We start from the raw sequence: 19,437 nt of genomic DNA, 5'->3' as shown, positions 1-19,437 counted from the left end.
GGCACATAGTGCAGGGGGCGTGGCTTGTTGCTCCAACCAGCACAGCCTTCATAGTGAGGTTCTGTGCACAGAGGCAGACCTGCTCCCTCAGGCTTGTGCATAAAACCTTGTCAGAGCAGGGAGAGAAGCTGACATCACAGGTCATGTGACCTTCAGCTAACTAGGAGAATAGGCCACTCTAGATTAAACGAGTGAACTGAAAATCCTTATAGTCCATAGACTATTATGTCAAAGGAAGATTTTTGAAGCAGAGACAAAAGTCCTGCGCACACAACTTTTGTCTAAATTTTCTCTGAGCGGAAACCTAACGGACCCCATTTATAGTCTATGGGGTCCGTAGGTTCGTTCGGCTCAGTTATGTGACAAATTCTTCCTTTCCCTTCTCCTGCTCCTATAACTAAACATACAAAGAATAAAAAAAATTACTTGGACAATCATTTAACATTTCTCTGCAGTGTCTGCAGGAGACTAATGTTAATAATCCAAATTTAATGTGCAGATAAAAAAAAATCCCTTAGTGTGAGTTGTTGTTCACTTGTTTATCACGTTTTTACTCTTCTCTAGGTACCAGTAATTGCAGTTCTTGGCTCTGGAGGTGGATTCCGTGCCATGGTTGGTTTTTCTGGGGTGATGAAGGCTTTGTTCGAGTCAGGGGTTCTGGACTGTGTCACGTATATTGCTGGTTTATCTGGATCTACATGGTAATAGTCTAATTTTTATCATTAATAAGTACAAATGATATGCTAAAATATTACAATACTTGATGCTCAGGTCAGTTCATTATGAATTCAGAGTAATATGTGGATGTATACTATTGCTTTTGCTAGCTTTGACTTCTTGACAAATTGAACTGAAAATGAAAAATTCTGTTGATTTTGAAAACTACTTGTTGGTTAACAGGGTGTATTCAAGCTTACTAAACTGATGGTGTCAAGTGATATTTCTTCTTGCTCTGCTCCAACTAACAACCAATTCGCAAAGTAGAAAATGTATTTTCTTTTTTTTTATCATCCATTCTTATTGTTGTATTTGTATGAAACACACTATTAGCTAATTTCAATAACTGTGTGCTTCTTGAGAAATTACTAAACTGACGTATATAAATGCCGGGAAGACAATTCTGGTGGCTCTTGTCACATAGCAAAATAATATTTCTTTTTTAATTTGACTACATTTGAGTTCTTGAATTACCTGTATTTTGTGGACTGTAAGAAAACATAAAAGTAGAAAATAACATACTGTATTTTCTAATTATTAAAACTTCCCTGGTAGTTTAATGCAGTAGAGGGGTCAATGTTAGAAACTTTAATAGTCTAGGGTAGAGGAGGTTAATAGTTTACAGCCAGCTCCTGTTAATCCTAGCTTGTCATCTTTTGACAATTGAAACAATCAGCAATGGCGCATTTGGTCAGATGATAGGAGTATCAACATCACAAGAAGGTCTCCTGCACATGACCTTATTTTGTTTCCTTGTCTGATCCACATTATTTGTTGATTCCAATGCGGACCCATTCATGTCTATTGGTCTGCAAAAAATAAAATAAAAAACGCACTTTGATGTCATCCATATTTGCATTCATGTGTCCATTCTATAAAAATATAGCACATGTCCTATTCTTGGCTGCAAAATGCAGACCACAGACCCACTGAAGTCAAAGGGTCAGCAAAAAACAGACACAACACGGACATCATCCCAAGTTACAGCGTACAGTACAATACAGTATTGTGTAGTCCTTTTCTTACTGGACTGACTCCTCCTTTAGTTACACTATGGGAAGGGCTATATGTCTTACGGTGAATGATCATTCAGCCTCCTTTCCTGCCTGCTCTGATCACACAGATTGGTGTTGGACAAGAAGAGAGATAAGTTTGCAGATACATATCTCTCTCATTGATCCAGCAAAGCGCTGTATGAGCGTTCTTCCAGTTCATTAAGGAAGCAGTCATGGAGTCTGGCACTGCTGCATCACTCTGAATGAGGACTTTATAGGTACTTTTCAGCAAGATTGAAAAAATCTAAAAAAAAAGGCATTCTTATGGTCCAAAAATGCTGTACCTTAAGAAATAAGTGACATCATTATGGCATGGCCAATAATTTCCTCTGTTAAAGGCTATGTACACCTTTGTAGGCAATATTTGTTTATGATTGATGCATTTTATTCATTTTTGGCTAAAAATAATATTTTAATTTGGCCTTTATTAAAAATATTGAGCCATTCTGTCACAAAGTCTTTAACTGTTTTTCTAACTGTGTGACTGGTACTTTCACTTTCACTTTGTGGCGGTTATCTAATAAACCTCATCTCTGAACTACTAATAAACATGTCTTTAAGCCACATTCTTATCAGTAAGATAAGAACTAAGCTATAATGAGTGTTTATAAGGAAAGAGAGCAGAGATAAGGAGCCCCTCAGCTCCCCAACTGGTGGAAAAGACGGAAAACACAGGCTGCTACTACACCATCTCAGCTATGTATACAAAAAAGGACGCCTTATTTTTAATAAATTGAAAAAAATCTTTTTTACCTCAAAATAAGTACAATGCAAAAAATTCCCCCCAAAGGTGTACATAGCCTTTAAGTAGTGAACCAGTCTGATGTGCAGCTGCAGCATAACAGTGATTTCTAATCATGCAGCTGATACACATGCTGTTCTCTGTTCACATCTGCCCTATGGCTTCCCTTTATAAAGGTGGCCATAATACTGTGCTGAATGTGTTGGATGATAGTTCAGAGTCACCTGATGGACTCCATCGAGTCTGTGGGGCTGTACCATTGATTGATTGTGTTGTTTTGGTGGCATACTTTGGTGGAGTAATGCCTCATGCTGTTCCATAGACAAAAAGCCTTTATAGAGATGTGAACACAGCCCTAGGCTTGTGAGAAAGATCCCTTTAAAGGGAACCTGTCACCGGGATTTTGTGTTTAGAGCTGAGGACATGTGCTGCTATCTGGCCGCTAGGACATCCACAATACCCAGTCCCCATAGCTCTGTGTGCTTTTATTGTGTAAAAAAAATACACAATTATTAATAAAAAAAAAATGTCCTGCGTGACTGAAATGTACGGTTTCTGCCAATGTGTATAATCTGAAATAGATTGGGCCAATGGATGACAGCATTACATGCAAATGAATAAATTCCCTATTCACAAATCGTGAAAACTGTGTGCCTCAACTTTACTTCTATGTATTTCTAAGAATAACAGGAACAGCATGGTTCAGAAATGTTATTTTATGTGGAATAAAAGTATTTTCTTAAAGAGGTCCGTCCATCGGGACATTTATGGCATATCGCTAGGATATCCCATGAATGTCACCTCTGGGACCTTACTCCAGAACAGGGCCTCTGCTACGGGACTTCAGAATATTGCTAAGCAAGCTCACTTGGCTATTTTCAAAAGTCCCATAGCAGTTAATGGAGAACACACTGTGCAAGCCCCGCCACCTCTCCATCAGTGTCCCAGCTGGGCCAACCCCTTTAAACAACCTGGCAGCATGTTCTGAAAGAGTCGGTGCACTTACATGAATGTTCACACAAGTGTTTGTGATTATTCACACCAGGGAGAATGTAAATATCTATGTAGACAGTAGTTTGGATTCCACACAAGGTCTCCATGATCAGGCTGCGCTTCACAGAAATGAGAGCAGGAACTGTCGTCAGAATTGGGCAGCATTAGAGTGTCAGGTTTGGGCCAAGTAATCCAAACCCTAGCATAAAACTAAGACTAAAACTTAATGTTTCACACTTTTCATCCATACACATTAGATACAGTAGTTGCCCAATGCAGCTGTAATTGATGGGTTCAGATAACGTCTATATATATGCCCTCTTTACTGCACTAAAGTACGTCATAAAGCATAGTATACGTTCTATGTAAGCACTCCCGCCCTATGCTTGTTTTTTTTCTATACACATACAGTACGATCTCTTGATTTCTTCTGTAAGTGCTGGATAATGTTATATTTATAGACTCTTTTTGCATCGCCCTGTTTTGCAGGTATATGTCTACACTTTACTCTAACCCTGAATTCCCAACAAAAGGTCCAAAAGAAATCAATAAGGAGCTCATGCACAATGTCAGTTACAGTCCCCTTCTTTTATTAACACCCCAGAAAATCAAACGTTATGTTGAAGCCTTATGGAAGAAGAAGAGCTCCGGACAGCCTGTTACCTTCACTGATATTTTTTCCATGCTCATTGGAGAGACACTTATCCAAGATGTAAGATATCTTATTTTTTACATTTTCAATTTGATGCGGTTGAGGTTTTCCAGGAATTTAGCATTGTTAACAGAGGGGTCACCAATGATAGAGGCCTGTAATCGGGCTGACAGGAATGCATATATCTAGCCCTGTACTTTCCAGGAATTTATCAAAAAATGTCCAGCTTCATGATGTTCTGTTGAGACAGTCTAATAATAATTCGAAACTTTGAAATTTGAAAACATTTATCATTGATTTATAAAACCACCTCCTTATTCAGTGGCTCACATTTATTATTCAGGTTACACTGGATATTGAAGGAAATTGAACAAGTTCAAAAAAACACATTTTAAATTGTTCCAAATTTGCCACATTTGTCTTCTCACTCCAAAAACAGATGAGGAAAAGGGTGCATTCAAGTAGGAAATTTGAAATTCTATTCATCAAAAGCAAAGTTAAAAGGCTGCTCCAAATACACCTGATTTATTAAATGGTGACGGTGTTGTTTTGTTAAACTTTGCATTTATCAGCACACGTAAAAATCTAGCATTTTTGATAGTATCTGTGTTAAAGACTCTGAAAAACCTACACAGAGCAGACCCTTTTCAGCCACTTCTGTACCTCTGCCTCCAGCCCTGATCATTTACTCGTGATTTAGTAGTAAACTCTGTCTATAAAGTTAGTGGCGAGATGGATTTTCAGCTTTATTTAGGAATAAGGTTACAGCTGCAGCCCATATAAATCTGTGAAGAGGGGAGGGGAAGGAGAGAGAGAGGCACAGACACAAAGGGATGCTGCTGGCAATAGTAAGTTTTCTGTCTCCCTCCAGTGCTGGATTCACAGCAAAACAGTTCAGTACTGCTGGATAATATCCTCCAACAAGATCTGCTGTCCTCTGTGTGTGCTGTCCCCTCAGTCTTCACTGAGCTCAGGAAAATGGACTATTAGAGTTTAATTAGTATGTGAGCCATGAGACTGAATGGTAACAAGCTGGCAGAATATATTTAATATTCAACTAGATATCTGGAAAATTCCATGGAGGCCATGATCTGACATGGACTAGAAATTCAGCAAATTGGACCCTTAATATTCCAGGAATTCTGAATTAAAAGTATCTTTTAGTGCCACTTTTGAGAAGTGTAGAGTTGTTGAATGCTTAGGCTACTTTCACTGTTTTTGCTGGATCCAACAGGGCTTAGCAAAAATTACTCCTATTACTGATAATACAACCATCTGCATCTGTTATGAACGGATCCGATTGTATTATCTTTAATATAGCAATGACGGATCTGTCATGAACTCCATTGAAAGTCAATTGATTCCTATTGTGTCAGATAATGTCAGAGGTAAAGGGATCCGTCCCCATTAACTTGCATCGTGGGTCATGACGGATCCGTCTTGCTCCGCGTCCCATGAGCTTGCTGCAGTTTGCTCGCCAGTATGAGAACGCAACCAAATAGAACAGAATGCTTTTTGGAGCATTCTGTTCTGTTCAGTTACGTTTTATCCCCATTGACATTGGATGTGGACAAAACAGAAGCATTTTTCTCCAGTATTGAGATCCTATGACGGAAAATTATAAAGAAGGTGGGCAGGGTTAACCAGTAGGCAGTGGATCCAGCAAGTTTCTAACTAAATATAGTGTTGCACAAATCTATAACTACTCATAGCAGACACATACCTTATTTGTTGCCCTGTAAGACACATTTTTCCCCCCAAATACTAATGAGAGCTTCCATTATAGAAGCGCTCATTTCAACCAGAGGACCAGGAAGCGGTGAAGGCTCTGCACTCACCACTTCCTGGTCCTCGGCTGTTGGCTGTGCAGTGACTGCGCACAGCGTGAGGGCGCTGTGTGACCTCACACTGTGCACACCAGTTCACAGCACAGCTGACAGCAGGAGGAAGATGATCGTGGGTGGTGAGGAGCAGGGGCGTCCAGGAGCAGGAGAAGTAAGTGTTTTTTATTTTATAAAACATGAGGCTGCTTCGGGGCTGATCTTATATAGTGGGTCTGCAATGGCGATGATGAGAGGCTTAAGGCTGATAATGGGGGCTAATAAGATGCATAAGGATTGATATAGGGGCTAATGAGAGGCATAAGGGTTGATAGTGGGGGCTGATAAGAGGCATAAGGACTTATATGGGGGCTAATGAGAGGCATGGAGGCTGATGAAAGGCATGGGGCTATTATCCGAGGTCTGATTGGGGGTCATTTACATTGGGGTCTGAGCTGATATCTGATTGGGGGTCTGATCTGAGGTCTTATTGGGCTCTTATTAACATTGGGTGTCTGATTGGAGCTGTCAGTTGAGGTCTGACTAACTTTGGGGGTCTTATTGGTGGTCTGACCTGAGGTGTAATGATTTTTTTTTTTTTCTCGTCTATTGTTCTCCTCTAAAAAAGGGCAAAAAATATGGTATTTCATTTTCTGTCTGGTGTGGGCCTCTTCGTAAATTTGATGCATTTCAATTTATGACTTGCATATAAAAGGGGCATTCCCACCTTGGATATTGGTGGCATATTCCTAGAATATGCCCCCAATGTTTGATACTGTAGGTGCGGGTCCCACCTCAGCAACCTGCACCTATACTTAGGATCGAGCTCACAAAGTTCCAGAGGGAGCACTGCACATGCGCAGCTGCCCTCTATTCATTTCTATGGGACTGCCGAAAATGCAGCTCAGGTATTTTTGGAAGTCCTATTGAAATGAATGCGAGGCACATGACTCAAACGTAGCCACCACTCTGTTCACTTCTATGGGGCTTACGGAAATAGCCAAATCAGTGCTCATCTACTTTCCTCAGTCCCATAGAAAATAATGGAGGGCACTTTGCGGGCTCCATTCTATGTACAGGTGCAGGTCCTAGCATTGAGACTCGCACCTATCAGACATTGGCGATATTCCTCCAATGTCCAAGATGGGAATACCCCTTTAAGTACCAGTCTTAAATCTTCCCTTTAGTATGTGTGTGTATAAACAAGCATTGTGGTATTGTGCAGAAAAAAAAAAAGTAAATGGTGAAAGAAGGCAACTGTAATATCTTGCTTCAATGCGCATTACAGTACACATGCAGTTCTCTCACTCACATACGGATAAAGCTAATGAATTGGGCGCTTTCCTTCCAAGTTCACTTACCGTATTTTTCGCCCTATAAGATGCTTTTTTCCCCCCAAAAGTGGGAGGAAAATGTCAGTGCGTCTTATGGGGCGAAGGCTGCCATTTTTACACTGATATACCGCCGACCGCAAGCTGCACTGCGCGGCAGGCATGTGTATCAGCGAGGAGGGAGGAGGGGCTGGGGGCCGGCCTTTAGTTTTGTAATGGCAGCGGGGCCCGGTGCAAACACTGTATTCTATTGCACCGGACCCCGCTCACTGTACTAATGGTATCTACTGTAACTGCAGGCATGCAATGGTTAACTATAGATATGTTCGATCCAACGCTGAGCAGCCTGTACTTACGATCATAGCAGGCTGGAGGCAGGTGGCAGGGCAGGCGGGCACTGGCAGCGTAACTTCCTACATCACGTGCCTGCTCCGCCCACTTTATGAGTGAAACTTTGGACTTGATATACAGTCAGGTCCATAAATATTGGGACATCAACACAATTCTAACATTTTTCGCTCTATATTCCACCACAATGGATTTGAATTAAAACAAACAAGTTGTGCTGGAACCACAGACTGTCAGCTTTAATTTGAGGTTATTTACATCCAAATCAGGTGAACGGTGTAGGAATTACAACAGTTTGCATATGTGCCTCCTACTTGTAAAGGGACCAAAAGTAATGGGACAATTGGCTTCTCTGCTGTTCCATGGTCAGGTGTGTGTTATTCCCTCATTATCCCAATTACAATGAGCAGATAAAAGGTCCAGAGTTCATTTCATGTGTGCTATCTGCATTTGGAATCTATTGCTGTCAACTCTTAAGATGAGATCCAAAGAGCTGTCACTATCAGTGAAGCAAGCCATCATTAGGCTGAAAAAACAAAACAAACCCATCAGAGAGATAGCAAAAACATTAGGCAGTTGCCCAGATCAAGAACACTCTCCAGGAGGTAGGTGTATGTGTGTCAAAGTCAACAATCAAGAGAAGACTTCACCAGAGTGAATACAGAGGGTTCACCACAAGATGTAAACCATTGGTGAGCCTCAAAAACAGGGAGGCCAGATTAGAGTTTACCAAACGACATCTAATAAAGCCTTCACAGTTCTGGAACAACATACTATGGACAGATGAGACCAAGATCAACTTGTACCAGAGTGATGGAAAGAGAAGAGTATGGAGAAGGAAAGGAACAGCTCATGATCCTAAGCATACCACCTCATCATTGAAGCATGGTGAGTGTAGTGTCATGGCGCGGGCATATATGGCTGCCAATGGAACTGGTTCTCTTGTATTTATTGATAATGTGACTGCTGACAAAAGCAGCAGGATGAATTCTTAAGTGTTTCGGGCAATATTATCTGCTCATATTCAGCCAAATGCTTCAGAACTCATTGGACGGCGCTTTACAGTGCAGATGGACAATGACCCAAAGCATACTGCAAAAGCAACCAGGGAAAGTAGTGGAATGTTATGCAATGTCCAAGTCAATCACATGACCTGAATTCGATTGAGCATGCATTTCACTTGCTGAAGACAAAACTGAAGGGAAAATTCCCCAAGAACAAGCAGGAACTGATAACAGTTGCAGTAGAGGCCTGGCAGAGCATCACCAGCGATGAAACCCAGCTGGTAATGTCTATGCGCTCCAGACTTCAGGCTGTAATTGACTGCAAAGGATTTGCAACCAAGTATTAAAAAGTGAAAGTTTGATTTATGATTATTATTCTGTCCCATTACTTTTGGTCCCTTAACAAGTGGGAGACACATATGCAAACTGTTGTAATTTCTACACCGTTCACCTGATTTGGATGTAAATACCCTCAAATTAAAGCTGACAGTCTGCAGTTAAAGCACATCTTGTTTCATTTTAAATCCATTGTGGTGGTGTATAGAGCCAAAAATGTTAGAATCGTGTTGATGTCCTAATATTTATTGACTTTGTAAACTTCACAGTCGATCTTAAGCAACTTGGATTGTGTGCCTTTCAACTTTTCCTCCAGACTGAATTTACTTTCACCTGAAAACAGGACTTTGGACTACTGAGCAACAATCCAGTCCTTTTTCTCCTTAGCCCAGGTAAGATGCCTCTGACGTCGTCTCTGGGTCATCAGTGGCTTGACACAAGAAATATAAACTTGTAGTCCTTGTCCTGTTTACGTCAGTGTGTGGTGGCTCTTGGAGTACTGATTCCAGCTGCAGCCCACTCCTGATGAATCTTCTACAAAATCTTGAATGGCTTTTTCTTGATGATCCATTCTGCAGCTACCCCTGTTGCTTGCGTACCTTTTTATGCCACACCTTTTCCTTCCACTCAACTTTACATTATTATGCTTGGATACAGCACTCTGTGAACTGCCTTCCTCTTTAGCAATGACCTTTTATGGAGGGTGTCAATGACTGTATTTTGGACAACTGTCAATTCAGCAGTCTTCCCCATGATTGGGTAGCCTCTTGAACCAGACTGAGGGTACAAAATGAGTAGTTTTGTGGCAATACTGACCCGTGCCCTTCATTCTGTGGGTCAGTATGATTACAATGATACCACATTTGTATAGGTTTTCTATGTCTAAATAGTGTAAAAATAAATGAATACTTTTACTATATTCTGATCCCCATTACTGTTTTATAGTTATATCTATTGAGCTGTGTGAGGGCTCGTTTTTTGTGGGACAATCTCCATTTTGGAGTGTGTTACTGTTTGATCAGATTTTATTAAAAAAAATTGGGGTAAGAGAAGCGATTAAAAAATGGCAAATCGGCAATTTTGACCTATTTTCCGTTGGGAAAATATTTTTATATTTTGATAGTATGGGCGTTTTCAAATGCGGTGATGCGCATGATGTTTATATTTTTTGTTATTTATGTATTTTTTTTATTCTATGGAAAGGGGGGTGATTTAAACTTAGATTTGAAAAAATATATATATTTTTAAACTTTTTTTTATGGTTTGTTAGCTCATTTTTGAGGCTAAAAACTGTACCATTATGTTTATTATATATACATATTGGTACTAGAATTGCTTACTTCTTATGTTGGCCTGCCACCTGCTGGCTAAAATAATAATTGCAGCTTCAATTCCCTGGGTCTCTTCAGAGAGACCCAGCGTATTAAAATCAATTACCAGCATCCTCGTTGGTTGCAGAGGGTGCCGGATAAGAAGCCTGTAAGCGCAAGCTTCTGCGTTTTTCACCCTTTAGATGCCGCAATCACACTTGATCACAGCATCTAAAGGATTTAATGACGTGATTATTGCTGGTCATGGTCAGTAGCCACGGGTCTCTGCTGTTTGAAACAGCAGAGACCCAGCCAACCACCTTGTTTGCCCATCACTCCAGTGGAGTACATGTACGGCACTGGTAGCAAAGGGGTTAAGATACTTAGATGAATTCTTACAGTTACAGTGCATTCGGAAGTCTTTGCTTTTCACTTTTTTTGTGTCCCCAGTCAATCTACACTCAATTGCCCTTAATGAAGAAAGTGAACACAGAATTTTAGAAATATTTGCATTTAATGGGAATTTTGGCAGATAATTTAACTGTAATGTAATATATACAGTACGGACCAAAAGTTTGGACACACCTTCTCATTCAAAGAGTTTTCTTTATTTTCATGACTATGAAAATTGTAGATTCACACTGAAGGCATCAAAACTATGAATTAACACATGTGGAATTATATACATAACAAAAAAGTGTGAAACAACTAACAATATGTCATATTCTAGGTTCTTCAAAGTAGCCACCATTTGCTTTGATTACTGCTTTGCATGCTCTTGGCATTCTCTTGATGAGCTTCAAGAGGTAGTCACCTGAAATGGTCTTCCAACAGTCTTGAAGGAGTTCCCAGAGATGCTTAGCACTTGTTGGCCCATTTGCTTTCACTCTGCGGTCCAGCTCACCCCAAACCATCTCGATTGGGTTCAGGTCCAGTGACTGTGGAGACCAGGTCATCTGGCGCAGCACCCCATCACTCTCCTTCATAGTCAAATAGCCCTTACACAGCCTGGAGGTGTGTTTGGGGCCATTGTCCTGTTGAAAAATAAATGATGGTCCAACTAAAAGCAAACTGGATGGAATAGCATGCTGGTGAAAGATGCTGTGGTAGCCATGCTGGTTCAGTATGCCTTCAATTTTGAAAAAAAAAAAAAAAACAACAGTGTCACCAGCAAAGCACCCCCACACCATCACACCTCTTCCTCCATGCTTCACGGTGGGAACCAGGCATGTAGAGTCCATTCGTTCAGCTTTTCTGCGTCGCACAAAGACACGGCGGTTGGAACCAAAGATCTCAAATTTGGACTCATCAAACCAAAGCACAGATTTCAACTGGTCTAATGTCCATTCCTTGTGTTCTTTAGCCCAAACGAGTCTCTTCTGCTTGTTGCCTGTCCTTAGCAGTGGTTTCCTAGCAGATATTCTACCATGAAGGCCTTATTCACACAGTCTCCTCTAGAGACAGTTGTTCTAGAGATGTGTCTGCTGCTAGAACTCTGTGTGGCATTGACTTGGTCTCTAATCTGAGCTGCTGTTAACCTGCGATTTCTGAGGCTGGTGACTCGGATGAACTTATCCTCCGCAGCAGAGGTGACTCTTGGTCTTCCTTTCCTGGGCGGTCCGCATGTGAGCCAGTTTCTTTGTAGCGCTTAATGGTTTTTGTGACTGCACTTGGGGACACTTTCAAAGTTTTCCCAATTTTTCGGACTGACTGACCTTAATTTCTTAAAGTAATGATGGCCACTCTTTTTCTTTACTTAGCTGCTTTTTTCTTGCCATAATACAAATTCTAAGAGTCTATTCAGTAGGACTATCAGCTGTGTATCCACCTGACTTCTCCACAACGCAACTGATGGTCCCAACCCCATTTATAAGGCAAGAAATCCCACTTATTAAACCTGACAGGGCACACCTGTGAAGTGAAAACCATTTCAGGTGACTACCTCTTGAAGCTCATCAATAGAATGCCAAGAGTGTACAAAGCAGTAATCAAAGCAAAAGGTGGTTACTTTAAAGAACCTAGAATTTTACATATTTTCAGTTGTTTCACACTTTTTTGTTATGTATATAATTCCACATGTGTTAATTCATAATTTTGATGCCTTCAGTGTGAATCTACAATTTTCATAGTCATGAAAATAAAGAAAACTCTTTGAATGAGAAGGTGTGTCCAAACTTTTGGTCTGTACTGTATATATATTTAATTATTTTATTAACATTTCATGAAGATAATTTAGTTTATTTCTACTCTTGGACAAATTCTTTAAAAGTACTGTAGGTAACTGATTCTTACATCAGCTTTAAAGTTGTGAGCTCCTATTTTATTTTATTGCAAACCTGTTCTAATTGTCCTCATTATTAAAAAAATATAGACTGAATAACTCGCCATGTTAGCCACAAGAGCATTCCGAAAATAAAGGCAGATCTCAGTTCCTAGTCACTTCCAAGGCCGCTAATAGTTTTCTTACTGATATATCGCCCACTCTGGAGGGAATTGCAATACATCACATTTCATTTTTATTGAGAACTATTTGTTTCCTGCAATCCTTCGATCTACATGAGGTTTTTGGGCAGAGAAAATCCAGAAGGGACATTCTTGAGATCTGTAGGTGTCCCATAGGTAAGAGCCCCACTGATAATAATTTTAATGGTTATCATAGCTATATGCATTCTTGTCACATTATAAAGCAGGAATACCCTTTTAATGACTTTCTTTTGACTTTGTATCAGGGATACACTATATCTGGATGTTTATAGGCACAGTATTCATTAACACAGATTGCCGCATTCAGAATATTTTCTATCCAAACTCCTGTGAATCTCTTCACAGCTCTGTTCAGGTATCTTATTGTTATCATACAATACAGTTGTCAGTTACATTTCCTTTACTATTGCCATGACCAATACGGATTTCAATAGTAGCCTAGTAAAGGACAGTAGGGGACCCTCAGAACATTCCTGCTCACTCCAATTACACTTTAGGGTCTAGCAGACCTCCGTATGCTTTGCCAATAGCTGAATATTCATTAATGTGACCAGTTAGTTATACTTTAACTATCGTGGGTAGGTTGAATGCTCACACACATATGAAGGCTATTAGGTGAACAAGAAGAGGAAGTAGAACCATGAAGTATGAATGGCTTCTTGTATGAAGCAAATAACATAGTTAATGATTCACAACAGTGATAGCAATAGCAATGAAATGGATGATACACACAGGCATGGGCAAATTAGGCAGGAAGTTTGGCAAACTAATTGGACCTGAGGTGCAAATACAGTTCATTTTATATGGCTTTAATACTATCTAAAATGATAACACTTCTGCGGATAAACCTTGTAAAATGGCTTGAGATTGACTTCTTCATAATAAAAGCGTCACTTGGACTCCTAAGGCCACATTCACTCGCCCGCTGCATCAAATGTATCAAGACACCCAAATATTTCGAACAGAGGATAAAGAGTGTCCTTTTGGCCTCTGTCGGACCGGTATACCTTGGTGTATTGAACAGTTACAGTCTGATGTGCTATTTCATGCAAAGGTATCCTGAGAAATAAAGGATACTGTGCAGAGCACATTTTATATCATGGGAGCCTATAGGCAAATCATCTTCTTACATTGCACTTATTTTGGGCTAAAACAGTTTTCCTAAGGCCTTTACTGAATCATTTTAACAATTTGTCCTCTGCAGCCGGCACCTTTTCACATGTACTGTAGGTTGTTCTGCTTCCATAAGAAGTCCCTCAAAGAAACTGACAACAATATAGGGGAAAAGGCGCTCATAGGGCAGTAGGCATAGATATGTGGGTGTCCATTTAGTTGATTAGGCTGACCTTATGTTGTTGTGCAATCATAGGCACCACACTAGTGTAGGTGGGTATGGAGAAGAGGTCAGTGCTGCCAGTGTCATCCAATCCCTGCTGCGAGGGGTCGTCGGCCCCCAGGAGAAACGTGAATCAATAGTAAAAGAAGAGATATAGGTGAGATTCAGCTCTTGTGACGCTGACACTTCTTTTGGTGCAACTTGACGACCACAGGGTTATATAAGAATATATTTTTATTTCTAAGAGATGACAATGCGTTTCGGAGCAACAGAGCTCCTTTTTCAAGTCTGAAATCCGGACCGGAGAATGAATGAGCGATGCAGCTACACGCGCAAGGAGCTCTGTTGCTCTGAAACGCATTGTCATCTCTTAGTAATAAAAAGATATTCTTATATAAACCTATGGTCATCAAGTTGCGCCAAAAGAAGCATTGGCGTCACGTGGGCTGAGTCCTACATCTCTTCTGTTAATATTGAAGAAACTGTCTGATGACTTGTTCTATAATCCATATCTGCATTCCTGGGAGCTCATAAATTCTTACCAGTCCTTAGACAGATTTCACTGCGAAGGAGACACGGGGCAACTATGCTAAATGTCAAAAGATGCAGGCTGCAGAGGACAAATGGTTAAACATTTTAAACAAAGACCTATTGAAAAACTATTTTTGTAGCCCCAAATGAGTAAAATGTAATAATATATCCCCAAAAGTGTCCAGAGCCTTTGAGGAAAATTCCAATGACACCAAGGTGGAGATTTAGGGGGTAATTTATCAAGACTAAGCTGATGTGCATATCCCCTACATCAGTAGGAAGATGCACCAAATGTGTCACCAAAATGGGTTCTGCCAGTTAAAACCGGATAGCGACACATCTCCTTTTTTTCTAATCTATTTTTATTTTCTAATTGCAGTTTTTTTTATTCTATTTTCTGAACATGATTATGGGGGAAGCAATCTCGCCTGAACTGTTCATAACAGCATTTATAAAGCATTAAGAAAATGACTTTACGGCAACCCCATGGTCCATAGACACAATGGTCTGGAGGGAACCTCATTGACTTCTATGGGAGAGTTTTCTGGGCATGCTCTGTGACCTGTGCAGAGGTCATTGTACAAAGAAGGAATAGATGAGCTTTGACAATCTATTGTGAATGGTGGATCCTCTCTTATCTGTCATTCTAATCCTACCTGTAATGCTATCTGTGTATAGATAAGCAAATGACTGCAGTAAAGTGCTCTGTACAGACCAAGAAGTGGCACCTATTATTATGGTTAGTGGCCAGTGCGAAAACTTTTATAGATATAAATATAGATATTGCTGTGGAAAATTAGGAATAACATCAAAAATTCTTTAAAAATATATAAAACACAAAAATATGATTTAAATCATAGGTCATTTACTGATGACATATTTCCTTTAATTTCGGAAGAAAACCCCTCATCAGAAATTAAGCACATCCATCCTCCTTCAGTCTGTGCACCTGTAATGAGAAAAACGGACATAAATTATGACATCTGCAGGGGTCGATGTTCCTGCTTATACCCCGCCCTCGCCATACCCCCTTTTTAGAAAGTGGCATGGGTGGCATAGGATTGCCATTTGCAACTGCATTTAGTCGCAATGACATTTCAAAAGATGCAAGCCAGCGGTTTGCAACTTTTGTTGCCAGTTTCTTGTATAAATGACCCCTTAAGTGCTTTTCAACCAGCTTTTTTGCTGACTAGTGACACTTTTCTGTCTGTATTCCAGCTAACTTTCTTTGTAATTATTTTTGTTTTTCATAACAGAGAATGAACAGCAAGTTAAGTAATATGCAGGAAAAAATAGGCGATGGTCAATGTCCAATGCCATTATTCACTTGTCTTCATGTCAAGCCGGATGTGTCAGAGCTGATGTTTGCTGGTAAGCGTTCTGGACATCTGTGTATACTGCAAGCAGCATATGTCACTCCTGTTTCTAAAAGAGGATCTGTGTATTTACATGTCATGCATGATAGCATAGTCTTATATCTGTGAGAAGAGAAATATGAAGCTGTATTTGTACCCCAGTATGATTATGTGACAGTGGAAGCTGATTCTGCTGACGTAGTTGTAAATGTGGTTCAGATTCAAATCTCCAAGCACACGGAGTCGTATTAGACTTTGGACTTTGTAGAAATTTGGTGCAGAACTATTGTTGCTTGGAGATTTCGAGTGAACTACCCCAAATCTCCCTCATGACGTAGCTTCCTACCTCTCACATCACTGAACTAGATACCTTTTAATAACTTTCTTGATATCACTCTATGCATGCCTTAAATGAAAACATGCATTTTAGCAACTTTTATTGCAATCTTTGGCTGTCCCGCTAATTGTGAAACAAAATTTAGCAATTTTTTTTTACTAAGCAGCTTTCAGGCGCGCTATTTTCACTATAGCTACAGATGCATTGTTTGCACACCACTGAACTGGCTTATAAGAGCTGTGGACAGCTCCCCTAGTGGCAGCAACACGTACTAGAAAGAATAATGAAACAGTGCGGTGTATAAGGGCAATGTTTAAAAGGATTTGTTTGCAGTCTTTTCTAATTGTAGCATGTATAACATCCAGTATTTACTTCTTATCTCCCCCTTTGCATGGTTTTGACCTATAATTCCCACACGATTTTAGTGCATGTATCTTCTTACTATATATTTCTGCTCTTCCACATGGCAAGCTTTCTGACTTTACAGCATTCCTATTGTAGCTAATGACGTACTTTCTTTCCTAAATTTAAACAACTGGAATTAGTTAGAAAGAAATAGTCTCGCCTTGCCACCCTGTTACTGGACCTTTTTACGTCTTAAAGCTTTGAAACAATTTCCATTAAAGTTGTATTATCCCATAAATGTCTGTTGGGGATCTGACCTAGGCTATAAGTCTTTGACTGCATTTACTTTGACTTAATTCACTCTTAAGACGTAAGCAGGAAACCAATCATAATTATAACGTAGGAGTTGTTGAATAATTTCTGAATACATTTAGTTCTGACGTATTAAGCAAACGATATCAAATCTAGAAGTACGCCGTCTAGTAAGTGACTAAACACCTAATAAAAGGTAACTAATGTAACATTATATTATGACTGGGTGACAAATCAGTTGTTTCTCCTTGTATACGTGCTGCTGGGTATTTCTGCATATCTCCCACATCATAAGCACAATATGGTTTCTATTCTGTACAATAAAAGAAAAAAGTTATTCAGTATATAATACGATGTGTCTGGCAATCTGGCGCTGCACTGTAAAGCAAGCATGCACGTACATTTAAAGGGAATGTGTCATCAGAAAATGACCTATTGTTTAAATCATGCTTTTAGTTTTAACATATCTTTTTAAATAATTTTTTATGTTATTTTTAATTTTCCATGTCAATATCTATATTTAAACAAAAAACATAAAATCCTGCAGTTTTCGTACTGACCACTAAACCTAGTAATAGATACCACTTCTTGGTCTGTACTGATCACTTTACTGCTGTCATTTGCTTATCTATACCCACAGGTGATATAATTGCAGGCAGGAATAGAATGACAGATAAGACGGGATCCACCATTCACAATAGGTGATTGGCAGAGCTTATCTATTCTTTCCTTGTACATTGACCTCTGCACAGGTCACAGAGCATGCCCAGAAAACTCTCCCATAGAAGTCAATGAGGTCCACCCTGACCATTGTGTCTATGGCCCATTGGGCTGCCGTAAAGCAATTTTCTTAATCCTTTATAAATGCTGTTAACCCCTTAGAGACCGGGCTCATTTTCACCTTAAGGACCAGGCCATTTTTTGCAAATCTGACCAGTGTCACTTTATGTGGTGACTTTAAAACGCTTTGACTTATCCAGGCCATTCTGAGGCTGTTTTTTCATCACATATTGTACTTCATGACACTGGTAAAATGAAGTAAAAAATGTCATATTTATTTATAAATAAAATATCAAATTTACCAAAAATTTCCAAAAAATGTTAAGTTTCCATTTTTTGCCAAATTTTACATTTTAATATTTCATTTTTCAGTTACAAAGCAAGGGTTAACAGCCTTTACAGAAACACCCCATATGTGGTTGTAAAATGCTGTACGGGCACACGGCAGGGCGCAGAAGGAAAGGAATGCCATACGGTTTTTGGAAGGCAGATTTTGCTGGACTGGTTTTTTGACACCATGTCCCATTTGAAGCCCCCCAATGCACCCCTAGAGTAGAAACTCCCAAAAAGTTACCCCATTTTAAAAACTATGGGATAGGGTGGCAGTTTTGTTGGTACTAGTTTAGGGTACATATGAATTTTGGTTGCTCTATATTACATTTTTTGTGAGACAAGGTAACAAGAAATAGCTGTTTTGGCACCCTTTTTTTCTTTTTTTTTACGGTATTCACTTGAGGGGTTAGATTATGTGATATTTTTAAAGAGCATGTTATTACGGACGTGTCAATAGTTACCTAATATGTATAAATTTTTTTTGCTTATGTAAGTTTTACACAATGATTTCATTTTTGAAACCCAAAAAAATTTGTGTCTCCATAGTCTGAGAGCCATAGTTTTTTTAAGTTTTGGGGCGATTATCTTGGGTAGGGTATGAATTTAGCGGAATGAGATGACGGTTTAATTGGCACTATTTTGGGGTGCATATGACTTTTTGATCACTTGCTATTAGAGCTGTTTCACACGAGCAGATGCAGTGTGTGACATCCGCTCCGTGAATGACAGCCAAGACCCGATGCGGACTGCAAAGGCACGGAGCATTAACATGATTTGATAATGCTCCGTGCCTCTCTGTGACCTCTTAACTACGAAATCACAGTGACAAGTTTATCTCACTGTAATTTCATAGTAAAGAGATCACAGAGAGGCACGGAGCATTATCAGTCATGCTACTTCTCCGTGCCTTTGCAGTCCGCATCGGGTCTTGGCTGTCATTCACGGAGCGGATGTCACGCACGGCATCCGCTCGTGTGAAACAGCCCTTACACTTTTTGTGATGTAAGGTGACAAAAAATTGCTTTTTTTTACAGCGTTTTTTTTTTTTTTTTTACTGTGTTCACCTGAAGGGTTAGGTCATTTGATATTTTTATAGAGCATGTTATTGCGGACGTGCCAATACCTAATATGTATACTTTTTTTTGCTTATGTAAGTTTTACACAATGATTTCATTTTTTTAAACAAAAAAAATCATGTTTTAGTGTCTCCATATTCTGAGCCATCTTTTTTTTTTCTTTTTTTTTTTTTTTTTGGGGGGGCGATTGTCTCAGGTAGGGGCTCATTTTGCGGGTTTGAGGTGACGGTTAGATTTGTA

The 19,437-nt window shown here is 39.7% G+C and overlaps 1 protein-coding gene across 1 annotated transcript in view; it reads left to right on the top strand.

Moving 5' to 3' along the window:
* The window catches only part of PLA2G4A (phospholipase A2 group IVA), a 244,534-nt gene that overhangs the window by 94,428 nt on the left and 130,669 nt on the right, over nt 1-19,437 (top strand). The window contains 3 exon segments of the mRNA XM_044301970.1: nt 565-701; nt 3,997-4,219; nt 15,916-16,030. Coding sequence (XP_044157905.1) covers nt 565-701; nt 3,997-4,219; nt 15,916-16,030 — 475 coding nt within the window.

Source organism: Bufo gargarizans, chromosome 7 (genome assembly GCF_014858855.1).
Source record: "Bufo gargarizans isolate SCDJY-AF-19 chromosome 7, ASM1485885v1, whole genome shotgun sequence".
NCBI classification, from domain to species: Eukaryota; Metazoa; Chordata; class Amphibia; order Anura; family Bufonidae; genus Bufo; species Bufo gargarizans.
Note: the sequence above shows the minus strand (reverse complement) of the source record. Positions and strands in the feature narration are given on the sequence as shown.